We start from the raw sequence: 24,444 nt of genomic DNA, 5'->3' as shown, positions 1-24,444 counted from the left end.
GGCAACGTGGTACTATTGCAGGAAAGTGGTATATGGAAACATGACATCTAATATTCAAAGAATGCCTGTCAAAACCTAATAAATTACTTAGAATTTCAACTGTCAGTTCTGGAAATCCTACCAATATGACTAAAATGTGAAAGATGTACTCAACTCAAACTAAAGCTGAAAAGCCACTGCAAACTTCAAACTGAATCTGTCCTCCCATTCACACATTGTTTTTCCAGCACATTGATTTGGCCCAGCCAACATTCTGTACCTACAGGGAATGGTGAGCAAAAAGATTTGAGCTCATCTCGAAACGGGGTCCCTAACAACCAGCATGAGGAGCTCAATTAAATTATAAAGTGATAACATATCCCCATCTGCCGTATACACACACTCATCGATTAATGTAAAATTGTTTAGACAAGGGAAGAAGTTCAGATACAGTACTGAAAGACAAAGATGAAATTCCCTTTTTAAAATGACGCAATACAGCAATAAGATAATTCTAAGTCATTAATTTACATTCACACAAATTAGATTGTCTATGGAAACTGGCTATTCTTGTTGGAAAGGAATGCCTTCTAGTTCTGCAGTTTATAACAGACAGTACACAAATTATGCAAAATCAGTTTTCCCAAATTGGGGTTTGCCACCAAAATAGTCATACCTATTATGTATGAAAGTGTAATGCTAACAAACCAAATTATGTATACAACGATGAATTCCTATGACGAGAAAGAACCACTATGCCTTGTTCTTTCCAAATGAAAGCTTGGGCGACATTTTACTGGAAGATGGACAAACCCTCGTACAAAAAAGGCTTTCACAGTTGTGAGATTTGTCTCTGGGGATCCGTGTACAGACGGACCAGCACAACACCAAACTGTAAAGAAAAGAAAATCTTTATACTAAATTTATTATGGCTTTTTGCAACATGGCAAAATATTACAGCTTAAAGCAGACATCTCCTCATGGAGGAGAAATATTTTTTGCAGTCTTGGAAGAAAAACAATAACAGGGGAAAATAATGTGCAGACCTGCTCTAAGATTTGGCAAAAGCAGCACATCAACGTAAGCATGGAAATGTCAGATTATTAAATAAGTGTGGCACAGGTGGCGAGATGAAGAAACTAAATTTAAGTCAGAATAAAAAATAAATGATGCCATTGATAAATATTTAGGGATTCAGTGTAATAGACTGCAAAACAGTTGGTCTCCAAATCAAAAAGAACTATGAACTGCCATTAAACAAAGTCATGTGCCCAGACCCTGGAAAAATAATCTTGATGGAATGCTGTGAATAATCAAAGAAGCATAAGGTGTTTTTCATTTGGATTTCTCTTTCGTCTTGCTTTCGGTTTTGCGTATAACTGGTAACGGGTGTGCCTCTGTGTTGAATACCCAATGCTCCAAGGGAAGAAGGTCATCCTCTGAAAAAAGTAGGTACAAGTACCTGAAAAAAGACAAAAAAATTAACAAATCACACTGGATTAACAACAAATAGGAGAAGAATCTTGAACAAAAGGAGTTATCTTTTAGAAAAGCAAATTGCCATACACATAATAGACTAGGAGTGCTAATAGAAATGTGAAGGTGAAGTCTAGATTTGGAACATGCGGTTCCCATATCGGACGGACTCCCGTTCATTAGGGTGAAAGGACTGCCAACCTTTAACTTTAGTTACAAAACAATAAAATAGAAGATACAGGAAGGTGATAGAAAAGGGGATTTGAATACAGCAGATATTCCTAATGATATTAGTTTAAAACCACCACGGTTTCAAGTAACTAGTTAATTTATTTCATTTGAGATTCTTTTCAGAGCTGGTCCTACCTTAGTGGCTCTCGAAGTGCCTTACATGGTGCAAAAGTTGAAAAAGGTGGGGGGTGAAACAGAAGTTAAAATATACTTTCAGAATAGGATAATTAGTATAGACAAGTGGTTGCAGGGCAGGGATGTGTGGGGAAAATTTAAAGTTACTCAGATAGTGACTAACGTAATCTTATTCCTTTTCCTCCATATTGCATGGCGTCCCTTCCAAAGGACAGGACATGGAACCTTTTTCACCAGAAAAAAAACGTTTTCCCTTTAAATTAAGAGGCGTGCAGGGGGGCGGCCCAGCGAGCATGCTCTGCCCTGACTCCGCCGCCACACCTCAGACCCCATTGACACGTTGACAATAGATTTAAAAGTGCCTGGCGTGCAGGGGTGCGGCCATGCGAGCATGCTCTGCCCTGACTCCGCCGCCACACCTCAGTCCCCGTTGACGCATCGACAATAGATTTTAAATTGCCTAATGACAGCAGTATTATTAGGGTGGAGGAGGTTGGTGGGACATATGGAGGAAAGGGGACTAAGAGTACGTTAGACATTACGCTGAGTAACTTATAATTACTCATACGTCCCGTCCCCTTTCCTCCATACTGCATGGGCGATTACAACTGAATGTAGCCCCAGGATGGAGCTGAGACCCTCCTTAAGCAAACAGGTTCCTGAGAACCACCTGTCCGAACGCTGCATCAGATCTAGAGCCGGCATCCAAACAGTAATGCTTGCAGAAAGCAGAGGGAGTAGCCCAAGTGGCCGCCCTGCTTATGACTTGTTGGATGGGAGCGGCTTGTGCTGGCCCTCGTACGGTTCTTTGAGGGCCAAAGCCATCCAATGGAATATGGAGGCCCGATAGCCTGGTCTTGAACCTCTGAATGTGACAAACAGGGCGTCCGATTTGCAGAAGCCCTTGGTCTTGTCGAAGTAAAATTTCAGGGCACGCCCGACTTCCAGGCAGTGCAGCACCCTCTGTGCTTCATCCTTGGGATCGGGAAAGGAAGGACTATTTCCTCGTTCAAGTGTAAAGCAGACGGCACTTGTCCGCAGGACTACTTTCTCCCTGTGAAATGTCGCCTGTATTTCGCCGACTCTACGAGCCAAAGTGAGGCCGACTAGCAAGGCCGTCTTGATAGTGACCAGCTTGATGTCCGCAGACATTTGCTCAAACAGTTTGTGCGCCAGAGCGCCCAAGACTATGTTGAGGTCCCACACAGGGTGTAGCTTCTTGACAGGTGGGTAGAGCCTTGCAAGCCCTGTCAGGTGTTTGACGATAGGATTGGAGGAGGAGAAGATCCCCTGTAAGCCCCAATGGCTGAGAGGTATGTACAGCAGGTGTCCACCTTCACCCCAGAGTGGGCAAGGTGCGCCGAGAAGGAGAGCACGTCGCCCAAAGAACACGCCAAGGGGTCGATTTCCTTTCCTACCCAGTGGCAGAATCAGGCCAGTTTACTCTTATACTGGGCCCTGGTAGCCTTGTATGATTTCCAGATTAGCCTGTGAGAGGCTGAGGCACTACAGCATTACCTGCTCAGGTACCACGCTGCGAGAGCTAGTTTCTGTGGGGCGGGGTGGATGACCCTGCCCCCCTTCTACACTAGAAGATGTGCTGGGCCCGTCGGGATGGGAATTGGAGGCACCTCCAAGAGGCTGAGCCGCTCTGAAAACCATGGACTGGCCGGCCACCATGGAGCTATAGAAATGATGAGTTGGCGAGACTCCTTGATCTTGCAAATCACTCTGTGAATCAACAGAGTGGGCGAGAAGGCGTAGGCCCTCATGCCGTTCCACTGAAGCCGAAATGCATCGCCCAGGGAGTTGGGGCCCTGTCCCTGCCAGGAGGCGAACTGAGGGCACTTCTTGTTGTGCAAGGTGGCAAAGAGATCCACCTGGGGATGACCCCACCTTTTGAAGATCTCCTGAATTACAGGTCATTTAGCTGCCACTTATAATTGTCCGCTCCCAACCTGCTGAGCCTGTCTGCCTCCAGGTTGGCTTCCCCCGGGAGGTGGACTGCCGTTAGGTATAGGTCGTTTTCCAGGGCCCACCCGCACATGCAGATTGTCAGTCTGCACAGAGGAGGGGATCTGGTGCCTCCCTGCTTGTTGACATAGTACATTCTGGTTGAGTTGTCTGTCTGGATGAGGACAACCTTGCCCCTGCGAAGTGGTAAGAATGCTCCGAGCGTTAGCCAGATGGTGTTCAGCTCTAACCAACTGATGTGCCCTGTCGAGTCTAGGTGCCGTGGACAGAGAGATCGTCCAGGGTGGCTCCCCAGCCCTCGAGCGAGGAGTCTTTGGTGATGGTGGCCTGCAGAGAGGGCAGCCGAAAAGGCTTGCCCATCCGTAGGTTGCAGTCCCTGGTCCACCATGTTAGGTCCGGGTGGAGAGGTGGAGGAACGTTGACCATCTCAGATTGGGAGCCCCGCTCCTGGTTCCATGATGCCACGAAGTGCAGCCGAATCCACATCCTCAATCCCGTGTGTGAAACGGCTAATGGGACCGCCGCCAGGAGATGCTAGTACCACCAAGCCGAGGTCACCCCTCTGCCAAGGAAGTGTGAGGTGGCCCTCTTGATGGCAGAGATCTTGTACTCCGAAGGAATTACCTTCTCGGAGCATGTGTCCCAGCTGAGGCCCAAGAATGTCAAGAGTCTGCATGGGCTGCGGATGCAACTTCTTGAGATTGAGCGAAAAGCCCAGATTGTGCAATGTGTTCATGAGTGCCCAGGAAGAGTGGTGAACCGCTTCCGGAGATGAAGCCCTGACGAGCCTGTCATCGAGGTATGGGTAGATGTGGAGGCCATGCTCTCTGAGGAGGGCAGCCACCGCATTTCATGAGTCTGGTTAAGAGCCTGGGGGCCGAGTTGAGGCCAAAAGGAAGGGTATTGTTTTTGAAATGGTAGCCCATGATCCTGAACCATAGGAAAGAATGATGGGGCTGTCAAATCGAGGCGTGTAGGTAGGCGTCCTTCAGTTTCAGGGAGCACATCCAGTCTCCCTTGCACAGTGTCTCCGCTATAAAAGCTGGCGTAACCATCTTGAATTTTTGTAGATGTAAGGAGAGGTTGAGGGTGGAAAGGTCCAGCACAACTCTCAGGCCCACATGGTTCTTTTTCTGAATGGCGAAAATCCTGGAGTAAAAGCCTGAGCCTCGCTTGGAGGCTGGGACTTCCTCCACTCCCTGGCTCTCTACGAGCATGCGGCCTCCGCCAGAAGAGTTGCTGTCCCAACTTGAGGAAGTGGAGGAAGGAAGGAGAGGCTGGGATGGATAGGCTAATCCATGTGGATAATACAGAGAGGATCCAGGGGTCTGCAAAATTCTGGCACCAAAAATGTGCATAAAGGGCAAGCCTGCCCCCCACTGGAGACACGTGGACCGGGCAGGGCTCATCATGCCTTCTTTCCATCCAAGGCTGAGGCGGAGGAGGCGGACTGGAAAAAGCCCTTACCCCCATTTTTTGTTGCTTGCACCGCTGTGGAGTCTGAGCGGTCCGGCTGCCTGGACCTCTGTTCTTGGAAGCCGTGAAACCCTCCGTATGCATGTCCCTTGTCAGGGAGCTGCTGTGACTGGGTGTACGATTTGGGCATGGTCTTTGTCAGGATGGATAAAGACTTGGTCTTTGTGAGCGGTTTTTCTTTTTTGTCCAGCTCCTTGTCTGTGGTGGAGTGGAAGAGCCCCTCCCCCTCCAACGGCAGGTCTAATACGCATTCCTGGACATCCGGGTTGAATTTCTTTGCACAGAGCCAGGCTGTCCTTCTTATGTTTGTGGCGATACAAATGTCACGGCCAGAGGTGTCAATATGGGCCACGGTGGACTTCATGAGGTCCTGCGCCACCAGCTTGGCCTCAGCCAGTCCCGCCTTCAAACGTGATTGGCTCTGAGTAGGAAATTCCGGGAGGAAGTCTGCACTTTCCCGCCATAACCTTTGGTTAGCGGCAGCCAGCATGGCATCGGCACTGGCTTGACGAAGATGCAAGGACACGTTGGAATACAGCTACTTCCCATAAACCTCCAAGATCTTCTCCTCCTTGCCTAGCAACGTTGCAGAGGAGGCGGCTGTGGACTACTGAGCCTTGGAATATAATGATGCTGCAGCGATCACAGAGGAGTGTAGCTGAGGATGGGCCGATAGCAAGAGTGTATCCCCACTCCATCTGCCTGTACTTGGCGTCCAGGCGTTGATTGACCGGCTGGGCAGAGTGGGGTTTGAGAACATTTTTTGGCCAGGGAGACTACATCGGTCTGCAAGGGAATTCCCGTTTTGGCAGATCGGTGCTGCGTGAGGACGTCAGCAAGGACCCCTTCTGACGGCTGCTCGACCTCTGGTTGGGGCAGGCCCAGGTACTCTGCCAGTCCTGCAAGACGTTCGTGGAAGGCCTTGGCTGACGAGGGAGTGTCAGGGTCCTCCTCCTAGTCTGTGTCCTGTGGGTCAGGAGGATCCTGCGTCAGTGTATTGTGAGCCGGCGCCTGGGGTACCAGGAACGGGGGCTGTGTAGGAGGCTGGTACGGTAACCGCCTGAGGAATCGGCTGGGGGGCCAGAGGCAAAGGCTGCGCCGGCGAAGGAGCCGGAGGTACTGGAAGCATTGGAGGGAGCACGTCCCTGATTGCGTCCCAGAGGATCACCCCTTCATCCGAGGAGACTTCATGAGCCTGAGGAACCTCTGAAAGAACCCGTCCTCACACGCTGGAGAGGTCACAGGGGGTATTGATGGGGTAGCAGGAGGCTGCTGGAGCCGCTGCATGCCCTGCCCATACGGATGCAGAGGGAATCTGCCCTTCACAAATGAAGGATAGGCTGTAGGCCACGTATCTGGTTGAGGCCAGTACCACCTTGACACTCGTTCCTCGCCAAAATTCCTGGAAAGACGTCAGACGCGTGCTGACGTTTGGCACGGCGGCCATTTTGTCGGGCTGCCTGCCACGTGCCTGCCTTGTGTTGCTTGGCTTGCTGGGCCCAGCCTCCTCCTTGGGCCTAGACCTGGTAGGTGCGACACCCTCGGCCCAGGGCCAGAAGAGCTGCGTTTAGGTGCCCCCTCGGATTTATTGCCGGTTCTAGGGCATGACCCCTTGGGTGAGGACCTGGTATAAGAACCTTCTGGTCCCTCAGCACTGACACCGAGAGGATCCAAGGATCCCTTAGCCCGAAGGCCGGTAGCTGGAGAAGCCTCGGTGCATGTGCTGGTACAAGAACCTGAGCGGTCCCTCGTGTGCGGGCGAGACCTTGGGAAGGAGTCTCCTTTGTGGGGTGTGATGGAGAATAGAGGCCCTACATTGGGCCTGGATCAAAGTTTGACAAAGTCCTTGAGGTCCTCTGGAAGCGACTTCTGGAAGAGCTCCCTCCACCTGGCTAGTCTGTTCTTCAGAGACCTCGATGACAGGGCATTGCACGCTGTACATGCTTGCCAACCATGGTCTGGGCCAAGGCAACGTAGGCAGAGGGCGTGGGGGTCTGAAGTTGGAAAGAGCCTGTCGCAGTATGGGCACCTGCTGAACCCTGTGGAAGTTGACATACGCCAGGGAGGAGCGTGATGCCTGAGGACCGAGTACCTGTATGATAAAAGACAAAAAAAGACAGAAGAAGTATCTGTGCATGGAATTACATGGCCGAAGCCAAACCCAGGAGCGCTGGTGAATTTGGCCCGCTCCCGTCGACGTAGAAAAGGGGACTGAGGTGTGGCACCGGAGTTAGGGCAGCACATGCTCCCAGGGCCAAAGGGCCACACCCCCACGCGCCTCTAAATTTAAAGGAGGTGTTTTTTTCTGGTGAAAAAGGTGCCGTCTCTCGTCCCTTGGAAGGGACACCCCCATGCAGTATGGAGGAAAGAGGACAGGACGTAAGAGTACCTATGATTGTGGGGGTGTTTTGGTCGGGGAAGTGGAAGTACTAGGTGGTAATTGTCAAAGAAACAAACATGGCCATTGGAAAGTGAGTGAGGGTCAATGACTCAACCACTACCTACAGGCTGGTTCTCCCATCTCAGATCCCATGTCTCTTATCTGCGCTTTCTAAGCCAATAGTTTCACTTATTAAACAACTAAGCCAAAACAAAATCGCAGTTTCTGGCCTTTGGAATTTGTGACTGCTTAGTCATCAACAGCATTATGTGGTCTCACGCGGAGGCCGTTATCCTTGCTGCTGGTAAGCACCATAAGCGTACTCTGCTGTTAGCAGTCTGCTTGAGCTTTCTGCACTGTTCTTTCCCCCACCCCCTTTTCAGTTTGGTTATACTCTGTGTTTGTGTCTAGGCGCCAGATGAATTAGGCAGGGTATTTCAGCACCATTCCGCTTCTGGGATTTTCAAACTAACTTACCTTTCCGACTTAAGTTATCTGCCACACACTATTTTTTTTTTTTTTTTTTTTTTTTTTTTTTTTACAGAGTTCACTACATCATAATGTATATAATTTGTGTTCTTTACGTTGTGCCTTAATGTACTATTTTTTCTTGAATTGCCTTTTTTGAACGTGGGTTTGCCAACATAAGGTCTACTTTTTTTGTGTTTGTGTGATATATATCAATACATTACGTGCTTTGCTAGTTTTAAAGGGTGGTGTGACATTGTTTTCATTACTTTGGGATTCAGACTTAGTGTCTATTGCAGACAGGCCCTGACGAAGGATCGCTGGGAATCCAAAATGCTCCGTTTTCCTCTGCGTTTGTACCCGATTTTAACTCTGACTGACCATTAAAGTGGTTATTGGCGTAATCGTTTCTAAGCATGCTGGTTTCTGATTACAAACACGTTTGAATATTTAAGCTAGGGTCTGAGAGCAGACGACGTGTGCGGACACAGCAGTATAGCTAGTTTGGTATCATCTCTTTTTGTTGCTTCCTTACCTACAGCATGGCGTGTATGCTGCGCCCACAGGCTACATCAACATTTGTCTTATCTAGCTTTTCCAATGGGGCAACAATAAACGTATTGGGTGGCTGCTTTATTTCACAGTGACGCGCAAGTAACATTAAAGTAGTATTATAACTGTGCTTTAAAACCAGGTCTTTTAATGTATTTGATAATCGTGTTGCAAAATTGTGTTTCATCTATTGTGATATTTTCAGCTATTGGATGAATGAAATCATATAGAATCCCATGAGATTGTGGAATGGACTAACTAAATGTGTACTTGTTTTCTCCTGCATTTTCTATATTTGAAAGGTTGTCATCTGCAACCAAATCAAATTAAACAATAAGACATTTTTTTTAAATTAATACTGTAAACATGTCATTTTTGGTTTATGCACCTTAGAGTAAATTCGGCTTGGGAAAACAATGGCAACTAAGATAAGGTGATTAAACGGACAACTTTATGCTTTCAGTATTGAAAATACCTTCAAATTTGCAGAGGTGAACCAGAGTAAAATAGGCCATGCGTTTTGTCATAGCACTCCACAATGTCAGAGACACGAGAAAAGCATCTAGGAAAATGATACTCGACACAATCAACCAAATAGGTAGTGTGGGGGGTTAATGGAAATGGATCTTCCAATCACTGCTTAACGGCACAGTACAATACAACTAGAATAACAAAGGATTAACTGTACCGAGGGTGAAAAGCAAATGCCAGTGCCTATTTTTCCATTAAAGTACCGATGCATTTTAGCGGGCTGATTTGAATGTCGCTTTCTAGTTTTTGTTGAATGGTTAGTGGTGAGCCTTCTGAGCTTCATCGTCAGTAGTCTGAGACAGAACAGAACTTTCCATTAGTAAGAGCACAAGTCAGATGATCAGGCAAATGCTTGATGCATCTAAACCCAAGAAGCACAGTTACAATGGTGACTTTTAAAGCCTGCATATTCGCTCTGTTATGAAGGCGTTTACTCAATGCTGTCATTAAACACAGCACGAAATATGTTCACAAGTTGCGCGATGTCAATATAAAACACCTCATTAAAAATGAATGATTTTTCATTTAGAGAAACTCAAAAGGTTAATAGCAAAATAACAAACGGTCTGATTCTTTTAAACAAGGCAACACTCTGACAAAGAAAATACAAAGTATTAATACTAGTCCGCACAGTCTAGCCACATTTAATATCCGACTGCCAGGTGCGCTGCTGACAACTGCTTGTCTGAAGAGAATACCTGCGTCGCTACGTACGTTCTGTTAATTACGCGCGCGAGGTCTGCGTGTGCATACGTACTTGAGCGTCTCCGCGAGGTAGAAACTCTGCTGCACGTCGTCATGATTCGGCTGGCTAGCGTATACATCTCGAATGCCAGAGTAGCCTCCGTCTACGCGGCAGTTCTTCTCCAATGCCTGAATGGACGAGAACAAACGCCAGCTTCAGTAAATGTATCTACTGCCAATTTCCCCATTAGCCTGCCAAATCCAATTACATCACAAGCTTTGGCCAAATTAGTTCCTCTTTTCACAGTGAATTTGGGAATAATTTCAAAATTATAGACATTGATAAAAAAGGAAAACAGAAAAACAACCTAATTGGGTGCAAGTGAATAAAGGCATCATTCTATACGTTTCTTGAAAATATCGCACTAGTGCATTTTTGAGACATTCAAATATTGAACGCAGGACAACGATTTAGTTTGCGATCATGGTTAGAGTTCAGTAAAACACTGGAAAGCTGCACACGAAATTCGACCAGATAGTTCCAGTGGATATGTCAGAACTGCAAGGTTAGTAGAGTGCCTCTGCGAACATTGCTCATCGGCCTCTGTCCCGCAAGTTTGGCGACCTAAAAAAACTGGCATCCTCCAACTTCTTAGCAATAAACGCAACATGAACAAATGGTTCTAAAAAATTAAAGCAAAAAACGTCTAGTGTGTCAGAACCTGGTTATTGTAGGAAGAAGAACTAGTTACTCTTACCTTGTAACGTTCTTTCGATGGGATGTTCCTCCGACGTATTCCTTATCTTAGATAGAAATCCTTCAGCTTTGCTGGCCTCGGAAAATTTTTTCGCCAGAGGGCGCTGCGCGTCGATGATCGCCGAGTCGATGACCCTCGACGGCCTCCGTGCCGACGTCGACGTCATCCTGCCTATAAAGGCCGCGCGCAGCGTCCGTTGCTCAGTTCCGTTTTGTAGTCCCCAGTAATGTTTTTGGATTAGACTAATCACCTTGAAGGAGCATAGGCTGCAAACCCACAGGAAGTCATACTGCGGGGATGGATGGGAGGGTCGATAAGGAATACGTCGGAGGAACATCCCATCGAAAGAACGTTACAAGGTAAGAGTAACTAGTTCTTCGAAGGGATTGTGTCCTCCGACGTATTCCTTATCTTAGATAGACTCCCATAGCAGTGGTATTGTGACTGGAGGCGGGAGTAATAAAAGTTATGTTACCCTTCCAGAATGGACAGAGTGTAACACAGCCTTGCCGAATCTAGTTTCTTGACTAGAGGAGGAATCCAGGCTATAGAATTTGGTAAATGTATGTGCGGACGACCATGTGGCAGCCGCCCATATATCTCGAATTGGCACCCCTCTTTGAAGGGCTGAGGATGTTGCGATACCCCTGGTAGAATGAGCCCTTAGATTTTGAGGAGGCTCCTTTCCTGCCAATTTGTAGCACTCCAGAATGGCTAAAATAATCCATCTGGAGATGGTTTGTTTTGTTATTGGAAGGCCCAACTTATGTCCTGCATAACCTACAAAGAGTTGGTCTGCTTGTCTGATCTTAGCCAATCTGCTGATATAAAAGCTCAAGGCTCGCTTAGGGTCCAGCCTGTGCAGTCTCTCTTCCTCCTTCCCCGGATGAGGAGGAGGGTAGAAAGAAGGTAATATAATCTTCTGAGTGATGTGAAACTCCGAGACTACCTTCGGGAGGAAGTTAGGCTTCACCTGAAGAACAACTTTGTCCTTGTAAAAGATTGTATGTGGAGGTTTACACGATAAGGCTTGCAACTCGCTAACCCTTCTAGCAGATGTCAATGCTATTAGCAAAACAGTTTTGAGGGTGAGAAGCTTCAATGAACAAGAGTGTAGTGGTTCAAAAGGGGCACCCTTTAGGAAGTTTAAAATTAGGTTTAAATCCCATAAGGGAACTTGAAAAGGTTTCGGGGGATAAACATTAGTTAATCCTTTTAGGTATTGTATTACCAATGGAATTTTGAAGTATGAAGGCTCCTCTGCAGTGCGCTTAAAGATTGATAGCGCTGCGAGATAGCCCTTAATTGTGCCAACCTGTAGGCCTGAATTAGCCAGGTAAAGTAAGAATGACAACACCATAGGTGTACCACAAGAAAAGGGTTCAATATTCTTTTCTCTGCACCAGCTGCAAAATTTGTTCCAACGGCAGCGGTATAGAGTTTTAGTTGCCGGCCTTCTGGCCGAAAGCAACACCTCCATAACATCATCCGGAAGGTCCCAATCCTTGTACCTCAACCTTTCAGACACCAAGCGTGAAGGTTGAGGGTCTTGATGGCTGGATGGAGAACCTGACCTTCCTTCTGCGAGAGAAGATCCTCTCTGTATGGCAGTCGAATTGGAGGGCAGATGGACATGTCTAGAAGGTCCGGGTACCACGTTCTCCTGGCCCAATCCGGGGCAATTAGGATCATGGTCTTCCGAAACCTTCTCAACCTCCTGATCATTTGAGGAATGACAGGGACCGGAGGGAACGCGTACAGAAGTGGGAACTCCCAGTCCACTACGAACGCATCTCCTAGAGCTCCTCTCGGGGGAAATTCCCTTGAGCAAAATCTGTCGCACTTCCTGTTGATACTGGTGGCGAACAGATCCACTTGAGGGGTTCCCCAAAGGGCGAAGATCTCTTGAAGGACTTCCTGAGCTATCTCCCACTCGTGAGAGACTGTGCTCTGCCTGCTCAGAGCGTCCGCTGTCAAGTTCTTCTCTCCGGCTAGGTGAATTGCCGATAGAGAGATTCCTTCCTGAATTGCCCAAAACCAGAGCTGCATCGCCTCTCTGCACAGTGGTAGTGAGCCTACGCCTCCTCTTTTGTTGAGGTAGTGCATGGCCACTGTATTGTCCGTCATTATTAGGACGTTTCTTCCCCGTACAGACGGCAGAAAAGCCTTCAGCGCTAGTCTGATGGCTCTCAGCTCCAACAGGTTGATATGTAGTCTGGACTCCGATGGAGACCAACGACCGCTGATGGTCAAGTCGTTGGCGTGAGCTCCCCACCCCGTGAGTGAGGCATCCGTGACTACTGTTATCTCCGGCCATGGTTGCCAAAACATTTCTCCTTTCAGGATGTTCTCCCGACAGGCCCACCACTGAAGGTCTCGGGCTACTTTGACCGGGATCCGAAGGAGATCTGTCATCCTTCCTGAGAACTGTGACCACTGAGTTCTCAGTGCCCACTGGAGGGATCTCATTCTCAGGCGAGCCTCCGGCACGAGGAATATGCAGGATGCCATGAGGCCTAGCAACCTCAGAAAGTCGTAGGCTGGGAGATATTGGGCATTCTGAAATCTGATGACCATCTGCAGAATATCTCGAGCCCTCACCTCTGGTGGCAAGGCTCTTCCCAGGGAAGTGTCCAGGACTGCTCCAATGAATTGGAGTCTCTGTGATGGTATCATCTGTGACTTCTTTAAATTGAGGGAGAAGCCCAGCTTGTGAAGGAAGTGGCAAACATAATCTAGTTGTCTCTGAACCTGTTCCGAAGATACAGCTCTGATCAACCAATCGTCTAGGTAAGGGTAGACATGAATCCCTTCCCTCCTTAGACTTGCAGCCACAACCGACATTAGCTTGGTAAAGACCCTCGGGGCGGAGGTTAGCCCAAATGGCAGAACTCGAAATTGATAATGAGAGCTGCCAATTGCGAACCTCAGGTATCTCCTGTGCCTGGGATGGATCGGCACATGGAAATAAGCGTCCTGGAGGTCTAGAGATACCAACCAGTCCTGAAGCTGGAGGGCCTGAAGGATCTGAGAGAGAGTCACCATCTTGAACTTGTCCTTTCGGAGGAATTTGTTCAATTCCCGTAAGTCTAAGATGGGTCTCAGTCCTCCGTCCTTCTTCGGTATTATGAAGTAGGGGGAGTACCAACCCTTGTTCCTTTCCGCTACAGGTACCAGTTCTATGGCACCTTTCTCTAGCAGGTCTAAAACCTCCTGCAAGAGGAGCGGATCTGGAAGCTTCAAAGGGTTGTTCCCCGGTGGATGACTCTGAGGGATATGTAGGAAGGGCAGGCAGTAACCTTGGGCCACTGTCTCCAGAGCCCAAGCATCTGACGTAATAGCCTGCCATTCCGTCAGATGGTGAGTTAACCTGCCCCCTACTGGTGTTCTGTGAGGGGAGACCTCAGAGTGGTTTTGAAGCGGCTGATGCAGTTGCCGAAGGTAAAGTGGCTCCTGCTCCTGCGGGTGCGGCTTTCTTTCCCCTACCCCGTCCACCACGGGTAAATCTTCCTTGGCCTCTTTGAGCCGGTCGTCCTCTGCCCTTTCCATATGAGGAATAGTAACGAAAGGACCGTCCTCTCCACGATGATCCCGAAGGACGAAAGGTATTCTGACGGATAGCAGCTCCCAATGACTTGGCTGCTGCCTTGGACGTTTGCAGTTTCTCCAAACTGTCATCCGCCTTCTTTCCAAAGAGGGTAGAACCGTCAAAGGGCATATTCAAAAGCCTGGTCTGCACGTCAGAGGCAAAACCAGACTTCCTCAACCACGCATGCCTGCGGATTGTGGTACTTGCCGCCATGGCCCTGCTGATACTGTCAGCAGAATCTAGGCCAGTTTGTAGGGTCTCGCACATCGCATCTTTACCATCCCTGATGATGTTTAAAAATGCGTCCCTTTCCTCTCCTTCTTGGAGGCAGTCAGCCGCTGATGAAGCGCACTCCCAAAGGGTGTGGCTGAACCTAGCGAGCGTACAGGTCGCGTTAATAGACTTTAACGCCATGCTACAGGCAGAAAAAACCTTCTTAGCCATGGCATCATACTTTTTGTCATCCCTATCCTGCGGAGCAGTGGGGTATGCAGATGTGCTGCCTGATGAGGTTGCAGCCTGTACAACTAAGCTCTCAGGAGTAGGGTGTTTTGACAAATATTCAGGGTCAGAACTAGCCACCCTGTATTTTGTTGACAGTTTTTTATTTACTGCCGGGATAATTTCCGGCGTTTCCCAGTTTGTCAAAATCCTTCTCTGTAGAGCAGAGTGAAATGGAACCACAGGATCCTCCTGTGGGCCCTTGTCCAGTATGTCAGTGAGGTCATCCTGCTGAAAGGCAGGAGAAGGTGCAGACCAACCCATAAATTCTATGATTCTAGACATCAGAGCTCTATATGGAGTCTCCGCATGTTCTCCTGGGTCTGGTTTGATAAATTCTGCTTCAGGAGAAGTGTCCAAGCCACTAGCTTCCTGAAGTGCATCCTGAAGATTTTTTAATCCTCTTTCCTCAGAGGCGAAAGTCTCTGGCTCTGGTGATGTGGTCCTCTGTAAATCAATATCTTGGTCTGAATCCTCCCTTTCCTCAAAAATCGAGGTTAAAGGGGGATACTTTGGTTTTTGGAATGGTATAAACCCCATTTCCAATGCAGAAGGAGCCATCATCACAGGCCTTGAAAACGTCGATGTCGTCGACACCGACGTGAAAGTACTCGAAGGCGCCGTGAAAAGCGTCGAGAAATGTGTACTAGGCCTCGAGGAACTCGAAAGGATCGGAGTCCTGCTCGAGAACGACGTCGACGTTCTCGGCGTCGAGTCGGAGGTCTTTTGTCTAACCGTTGGCTGTGGAGTAGCCGTGGTTCTTTCCTTCACCGGCGTCGATATCGGCGTCGACGTCGGCGTCGACTCGATCGACTGATGCGCCGATGAATCCTTCGACAACGGCGTCGATGGCGCCGACCTCTGTTTCGAAGGAGTTTTCGACGATGGCGTCGATGATGCTTTATCTCCCGATGGCTCGAGGCGCTTTCGGGTTGACTTTTCCGCCGGGTACTGCGACTCGCGGCGTTTAGATTTTTTGGGTTTTTTACCCGGGGTATCACCCTCAGCTGTCTTCGAGGGGGACGAGGCCGCTTTCTCGAAGACGCTTAGCATCTTTTTCCTGAATTCCTCCCACTCAGCTTGCGAGCTGCGTTTTGTGGGGCAATGAACTCTCTCAGGAGAACTCGACGAAGATGACGAAGGGGATCTCCTACGTCTCTTCTTCGAGTGTCTCGATGTCGACGAGTGGTGGGAGCCACTTCGTGATCTAGAACGAGAGTGTTTTTTATGGTGAGGAGACGAACGTCTCGACTCTACCGAAGAAGCTTTCGAGGAAGTTAAAGTTGACCTACCTCTCTCGAGCTTCCCCCTACGCTCCTTCAAGGCTTTCGCCGTCATGGAAAGGCATTCCTCACACTCCGAACTCTGGTGCGTGATTCCCAGACACCACAAACAGACCCTGTGAGGGTCCGTCAACGACATTTTCTTCCCGCAGTCTCGGCACTTTTTGAAACCGGACCGAGGGGTCGTCGGGTCGGAGGAGGATGCCATCGATATCGAGGTTAGATATTATATACGTTATCTGACGAGAACTGAGCAACGGTGTTCCGAGGCACAACGAAGCGCGGAAAAACGGAACTGAGCAACGGACGCTGCGCGCGGCCTTTATAGGCAGGATGACGTCGACGTCGGCACGGAGGCCGTCGAGGGTCATCGACTCGGCGATCATCGACGCGCAGCGCCCTCTGGCGAAAAAATTTTCCGAGGCCAGCAAAGCTGAAGGATTTCTATCTAAGATAAGGAATACGTCGGAGGACACAATCCCTTCGAAGTGTCCTTTTCTTTGTTTATTTAACAGAGACTCCTCAGCCAAATAGTCAATTTGAGCCCTTTATTCAAAATAAAACCTTTAACATTATACAATCCTAAACTACAACTTGAGGATAACAAAAACAGGCATTCTTTGTAAAAGACATAGGCACATAGACGTATGTTCCAGGAATACTGTGAAATCTGCTTTCCTTTTGCAAAATGGTGTTCCAATGTTCAAGACTCAAATGTTAGACTGGTTTATAAAAGACACTTCAGACATGGTTACAGACTCGGAAAAAATTCTTCAAATTCAAACCCATCCTATCCTATCAGCAATGACCCTTTTCCCCCAGAAATCCTTTAGTAAGATTGGGCACAAGCAGTTCTTGACATTTCTTAGTGCTGTTACCCGGATATCCGACCACAACACACCAGTCTTCACATATTCTCACCAGCGGACAATAAAAACAATAAAATAAAAAAATAAATAAAATAAAATTCTAAATTAACCATGTGTCATTTAACAAAAAGGTCTCCTTAGGGACACCCATGGTTAAACTAGACTGAATGCTCAAAAAGACGCAGTTAAATGTACATATACAATTCTAAATGCCTTTAGCCCATGTTTCAAAACCTTAATGAGAAATTAGCACCCCGGGAGAAGGCATCAACCAATCAGGCTCGCAGGAATGTGGGCTGAATCCCATTGTACAAGCCAGTGTGCCATCTTGCGTCTAGGATCTTCCCCCATATGTGGTCCTGGGGGCCATAGCATGGTGCCCTTCTTCGCCACCAAGACCTGCCTGCTCCGTCTCCCATTCGATCGCCACAAACGGTGCCTTACCCATTTTTCTAGCGTACACACCTCACATCTTTGTGTGGCACCACCTCCCAGGTCCTGGAAATGGAACAGTGGTGTGGTTTATCAGCCTCTATGCCGGTACCAGGCATTAAGGCCCAGGACCATTACCAGTCTATCAAACCCACGGTTGAGATATTGTTGCCCAATTAGAACATTAGAATATTGACCGCTCCATTGCAGACAAGGCAGTGACCAATAATGTCCAGTATACATTGCAGTTCGTCTGTCCCCAACGATCAAGTTTTCCTATTTTGGAATTACTTGTTTTAAAGCAAACATTCTAACCTTATTGGATGAAATGTTACAAAAGCAATAATGCCACATTCTGAGAGCCATTACCAGGGAGGAATGTCTTTGGACTGGTTCCGCTCAGACCAATTAAAGTGGGCAGCCTAGGGCCATCTACCACCTGGTAATGGCCCTCCGAATGTGGCATTATTGCTTAATTTTCTCTCTTTTTAAAACAGTGCCCGCATACATGGGCAATACGAAAGTGGAACTCCGAGTAGCTTTGCCTGACGGAAAGGAGAAACTTCAGCGTGGGCCTCGGAGATCCTGTGCATGGTCTTGTGCCTCTCGACTACTTTATGGTTTTTATAATACCGAGGTTCTGCAGACTGACTCTCGTACCCAATGCCCTGCCTTCCACCTCTATCTCCCCGGATACATATATATATATATTTTCATCTCTCTCTCTCTCTCCAATTGCTCCATACACCAACTCTCAACAACCACACGATACCTCACTGGCTTGAGCTCAGTGCGCTGCATGGCATGGGCTGCCACTGGATTGAGCTCAGAGCACTGCATGGCATGGGCTGCACTATTGTGTGATCGGGCTAAAGTGCCCCCTCACCCCCCAGTAATGGGATGAAAGTTCTGGGGAATAACCAATATACCTATTCCCGGGCAGGCAATGTCTTTATGTCCCTCACCCCAGAACCACCCCGTCCCCTAGCCTACGACATGTAACTTCATCACAGATCGCTTACATGTACCTATTGTAATAGTTTAAAATCCATGCAAATGGAGAGAGAGCTCTATTGCCAGTATATGTTGAAACATTAAAGGAAGCACACATCAGTGCACTTGTACAAGGCAATACATGTACTGGTTAACCAATCGATCCATTTGCTTCAGCCATTTATAATCAACTGACATTCCCCTTTCCAATCACAGAATCTTCTGGAAGTGCTTATGTTTTATTCATTTATAACACGCACAGGATGAAATGAATCATATTTCGGCACTGATGGAATATTGTGTCGACAAAAGCGGCAAACTCAGCAACTGCAGAAGTCGCCAGAAGGCCCAGTTAAGGTGGTTTAACCACCTATACATCACTTAAACAAGTGGGTTTTTATAGCTTTACGGAACAGCTGGTAGGATTTCAGTGCCCGAATTTCCGTTGGAAGCGTATTCCAGAATTTGGGGCCATACACTCCAAATCTTCGGTCACCTCTGGAAACCCACACGGAAGGAAGGTGGGACCACTAACAGTAATTCTCCCCCCCAACCCCGATTGCAGCGGAAGTAGGGGTAGAGGCCTGCCAATTTTGTTAGACAGATAAGAAGGGGCCAGGTCATTCAGGCATCTAAAGACTAAACCAAGGATTTACAAATCAATTCTTTCATGGTAAACCAGTGAAGAGATCGCCTCAATCCTGAGATAGTGGATGACTTTCTCACTTTCAATATCAACCTAACTGCAGCGTTTTGTTCTTTTTGCTAATACTGAAATTCATTAGATGGAATGCCTGCGAACAGGCAGTTGCAACAGTCAAGTTAGGAGTTCACAAGGGCTCCCACCACCACTGCATGATCATACGCTGGAACAAATGGGAGTGCAGAAGGCGCAAGCAATCGAACACAGACTGTACCTTGGCACCTGCCTGAACGTTACTACTCAATCTCCTGCCAGATACAGCCTGGATTCTTAACTTTAGTGGCATATAGTAATTCTGTCCCCAGAAAACACGGTGGTGGGGACGCCTCATAGGTTCAAGGAGATGTTTAGGTCCAAACAGTGCCACTTTTTTTTTGCATTGTTGCCAGTTGGCAGACATCCAGACACTGATCTCATCCAGGCACTGTTTGACCCTTAGAAAAGCCTCATCCATATTCTCTATCTGAATGTACACCTGTGTGTCATCGGTATACGAGTGAAAGTGTACCTTGGTTCTCCTAATAATGTTCATAAGAGGATGCAGATATTGGTTAAAAAGAAGTGAAGATAAAGAGGATCCCTGAGGCACTCTGCAGTTCTGAGCGAGGGGATCTGAAATAAAACCACCCACTTTCACACTTAGTTGTCGATCAGTTCAAAAAAAGAGTGAAATCATTTAAAGGCCACTTCCAATACCTTTCCAATCTCTCTGAGGTGATCAATCAATACACAGTGATCCACTATGTCAGATGCATAGAGATCCTGCATGACCAGGTGGGATCATTCCCCACGATCTGCCACTGCCAGGAGATTGTCCCAGACGGCCATGAAAGCGGTCTATGTACTGTATAGCTTGGTCAGAATCCTGATTGAAGGGGATCCAATAGAAGCTCCCTCTCAACATGGAGCAGCAAATTGAGAAGCAACTGTCTTTTCCACTATATTACCTTGCCATGGAAGGCCGGCTATTGGACGACAGCTCTGGGAGATTCTCATGGTCAGAGGTTGTGTTTTTTCACCAGGGGAGTAACAGTAGCCATTTTCAATTCCTGTGGTACTAAACCCGATGTCAAGGATTTATTTATAAATCGAATCACAAACGGTGCACTCTCAGAAACCAGTCGTTTTGCTAAATTTGCTGCTAAAGGAAAAGGCACATCGTTTGTGGGTTTCAGATGTTCAAATAGCAACCAAACTGCATTCTCTGATACTGTTAATAGATGTTTTGGCTGAAAAAAAAAATTATAGAAAAAAGTTCTCTAGATTGATTTTTTAGCAGTCTCTATTTTATTGATCAACAAGTCCGATTTGGCTTTAAAGATTGCATTTCTGCACTCTTTGCGTCTGCTTAACCGAAATAACAGAATTCAATGTTGTGCATTTCCTTCACTTCTGTTCCATAGCTCTGGCCTGCGTACGTAGAGTAATAAGATTCGGGGAGAACCAAGGCTTAGACATTTTTTGGGCCTTCATAGCCTAAGAGGCGCTATTCTGGAGTAAATATTGTTCATGGCCTCTACTCCCTTACCAAAGAACATCTTGCAGCCCAGAAATGGGTGTAGGTAAACCAATGCTCTTTTCAACTCTACACCAGATATTTTATACAGGAAGCTAATCTTGCGAGATTGAAAAGGGAAGATATTGCTTTACACCTCCCTCACAGGGTGATTAAATAACACCCTGGCGAAATGGTCTGACCAAGAGACAGGCAAAGTGTTAATCAAATTTATATTAGAACCTCTCAGCAAAAGTACATCAAGGCAGTGCCCATGAATATAAGACGAGGGTACTGCCAGGGGTTTCATATCATGATTACCTAGGACGTCCCATAGCTGCCTACAATCTGTCGTAGAGAGATCGTTCAACTAGATATTGAAGTCACCAAGACAGAAAATTTCCCTGTGCTTACTCCCCTGTCCCTGTTAGGAGCAAGTCCAGTTAATCATCCTCGACTCGCCAGAACAATTCCTGCAGCTAGAAAACCGCCCTCAGCAACTGCTGTTAAATAACAGCCTTGGCCCATTTAAGATCTGATCCATTGCATACTTGCCTTTTCCAGCCAACCTATGTTAAGGTTTCTTGATTCGAGACAAATTGTGGGACTGAGACATTGTTACTCCGATGTGGGACCATTTGAAACAGAAGGTTCATCATGGCGGTGTTGGGGTTTTGCTACTGTTGGACCTCTGTGTCCAGTGACAGACAGCTAGTCCATTCTGCTCCCCTAATTATATGATCATGGTATCCTTCGACTGGATTTAATCATTCCTCCGAGTGGCAGCAGTTAGTGGCTGTCCCCCCTGTTCAGTCCCACTCTTGGTAACTAGATTGTAAGGTACCAGAAGGTTAAGCTTTGAATCCCCTTTTTAAGCTGCGTTTCACACCACTAACCGTGTTCGAGCATTTACCTACTGTACTCAAGGGCAACATTTGAACATCATGGCCTTTCCCAAATGACACCACTTCATCGACGCATCACCTCCGTTTTGGACCCAAAATTTCTCAGAGAGGTTACTGATAGACACTTGCATAATATGCCCACCACGTGTGCAGGAGGCTTGGCCTGAAAGTCGGTTTATATGTGCACTCAGGCACGCTTTGTTGCCAGACGACTGGTGAGGCAGAGGTTCAAACACTTAGCTGGTAAGCGAGCAGCCACAGGCTAGGTACGATCCTCCCTACCAAGTATCCCATTAATTTTGTGCCCCCCATTAGACATTTCAATTCTTTATGCAAAGTAATCTATAATGGGCAAATCAGGAATACAAGACTTTTTGCTGGACTAGCATCTCCAGAAACGAACGGTGCAGGATGGCAATTATGTGTTCGGACAGAAAATTTCTCCTAGCTCCTGTACAGTAACGCCACCTTCATTTAATTTCTGCATTTATCCCAGATCGCCTGCCTGCTCTTCAGTGCCACCCGGCAGTAGCATGTCCAAAAGATGATGCTCTTCTCGCCATGCCCCCACAGCAATCAACAAAGGTAGCCTGTGCTTGCATGGCACTCCAAGTAGAAAGGAATAGCTGCTGTAGAATGGGTTCACGCATTGAACATTGACACCCACTATCATTTGGTCCCTGCATGAATAAAATGTCCATGATACAACTTTTGTTTCTAATTCCTGTATTTAATGAGCTATAAAATAAGGGCTGCAGTGCTGTGAAGTTCTGTACATTATAACCAACTAAGCATTGTATGGCATGCATGGTACTTCAAGCCTAAAACACACAGGCTGGTAGTGTGTCTAGTCTAGAGGAACGGCCTGTGGCTGTCAAATAGCCCAAACTCTTACATTAACAAAGTTCGATCCATCCTAGTTAACCAATGATTGCAGCAAACTAGTAAAGATGCATGAGGCAGTCCTTCCATCAGTCAAAATGGCGAAGTTTCACACTGCCCATGCCCATGGTCAATACCCCATTTTTAAATCTGCAGTCCTACCTGCGACTGATTTAAATAACCAATCTAAATCACACGGCCACTAAGTAGATTGGAGTCTTATACTCACTACCCAACAGCAACTCCGGTAAAAATTGCTGATGAACACAGTGTGGTGAACCAGAAGGAGGCCTTGGGACGGTCACGGTATATACGCGTTTACTCATATAAAATAAAAATGTCTAACTGGCCCTATCACTATTAGGGGAATTCATGGCCTTCAAAATAAAAACTAAGGGTGCTCGTCATAGTCCAAAATAAAGAGTCCTGAGTCCAAATGTATAAGTATTAACTGGCCCTACCACTAAAAAACCTATCTTAAAAGAAAAGAAGGCTTGCACAACAGCCTCTGCACGGGCTTCTGCCTGGCCCGACTCTTGCAGGACATCTCAGTCTCAAAAGTCTGTTAGAACATTCCTACACAGTATCCAGTCCTAAAGTATAGTTAGTTGATTAACTTGTATACAGTATCGCCGTTTACAACTGGTTAAATCCCTCCAGGATCAATTCAGCTTTTTCCAGCAGTACACATCCCTCCAGGATAGCTTTTACATGTCTTCTCATTTATCCCACCTCTTTTGGCACTGGGACTCCCCCCAAAGCCCTGCAGCTCTGTGGAAGGATTGGGTTTCAATTCAAACACTTGTGTCCAGGCTGGGGAAGCCAACAAATGTACAAATCACAAGTCTTCCTTTGACTCCCTGTTCCACAGAACGTGTGTCCATATAATTCTCAGACCTTTTGAAACTGAATACGGCTTTCCCAGCCTTTATAGATTGTGTTTCTTTCACCTCTCTTTACATGGGGCCACCTCCCTGTGCCATCATTTCACAGCTTACAGTGATTTCTCCAGCTTTGATATGCATTATTCGCAACACTTTAATTCCAGATTACCCAGTCATGTGCTTATCTCTGTTTCCCCAGAGTTTCATACAGAGAATGGTTTTGGCAGTCTCTGACCCCATACAATCGCCTTTGCTGGCGTCCTCCCAGCAGGAGCATTTGCCTCCCTGTTCATGCTTGTCCCACTTGGACCGGCACTCACTGTGTGGGGCTCAAAGACCCGGGTTCCTGGCTTGTTACTGGTTTCGGCATCAGTTGCTTGGCATCTGGGCCACTACTGAGCTTTAGTCGTCACACCACAAGAAAAGACTGTTTGCCTCCCATCCTGCTTGCTCAGCTTACTCACTGCATAGCCTCCAACTAGCGGGATTCACTCCCACTACGCAAAAGCTGGCTCCTCGGCTGTGCATAGCTCCGTCCCTCCAGGATGTGTTCCCATAGTCTCACGTACCGTGAACTCTCCTCCCTGTGTAGGAGTCGTGCACAGGTTCCCCAGTCTCTTTCCATTCACAAGTTCTTATTCTCTGCATGTACATCAGCATGATTAGAAAAGGTGTGTCCTCGGTTTACAGCTGGCCTCAAATAACAGTCAACATTATCTAAAGCCAATAGGATGGAAGGAGGATTGTTGGTACTTGCTGGGAGTCCTTGTCCCCTACAGGGGAGTCACTGCCAGTGAGATCCCACTTGCCCAGGCCACTATGGGGTCTTGCGGAGCAGACTCACCTCCCTAACATCAAAGGGGGGGCCCCTCACCGACCCCTGGGGAGAAGGGACGTATTGTCTTGATTCGTCACAAGTATCACGCCTCCTGCAGACAAGATGCAATGCCCAGCTTTGCGCACAACTACAGTCTTAGTTCCAGCAGGGGTACTACACAGTTGCATTGCATCCCAAGTAGACTGGAATGGCTTTAGGTTTCAACAGTTTACTTTTAGAATAAACAACTAAAATAACAATGGTGGAGAGATTCAACCCAATGCATAGGACTGATCCATTTTGTTTTTAAAGTCTGTCGGTTCCTCTATGTTACTCGAAGCTGGAGCTAGTGCATATGGTCACTCATTGTAGCGGATATCATGACTACTGTTGGCACTGCTGGCAGCAGTTTCTCTCCAATAATTAAACCAAAACTGAGTCACCAGG

General features: G+C 47.3%; 1 protein-coding gene across 1 annotated transcript in view; it reads right to left on the bottom strand.

The window, feature by feature from the left end:
• Positions 1 to 886: 886 nt before the first annotated feature.
• The window catches only part of MAN1A1 (mannosidase alpha class 1A member 1), a 538,906-nt gene continuing 515,348 nt past the window's right edge, over positions 887 to 24,444 (bottom strand). The window contains exons 11-12 of the mRNA XM_069606607.1: positions 9,960 to 10,075; positions 887 to 1,441 (exon numbers count right to left, since the gene is read on the bottom strand). Of these exons, the coding sequence (XP_069462708.1) occupies positions 1,315 to 1,441; positions 9,960 to 10,075 (243 nt within the window). The 3' untranslated portion in view covers positions 887 to 1,314. The remainder of the gene's footprint in view (positions 1,442 to 9,959; positions 10,076 to 24,444) is intronic.

Source organism: Ambystoma mexicanum, chromosome 4p (assembly GCF_040938575.1).
Source record: "Ambystoma mexicanum isolate Mex_15411 chromosome 4p, UKY_AmexF1_1, whole genome shotgun sequence".
NCBI classification, from domain to species: Eukaryota; Metazoa; Chordata; class Amphibia; order Caudata; family Ambystomatidae; genus Ambystoma; species Ambystoma mexicanum.
Note: the sequence above shows the minus strand (reverse complement) of the source record. Positions and strands in the feature narration are given on the sequence as shown.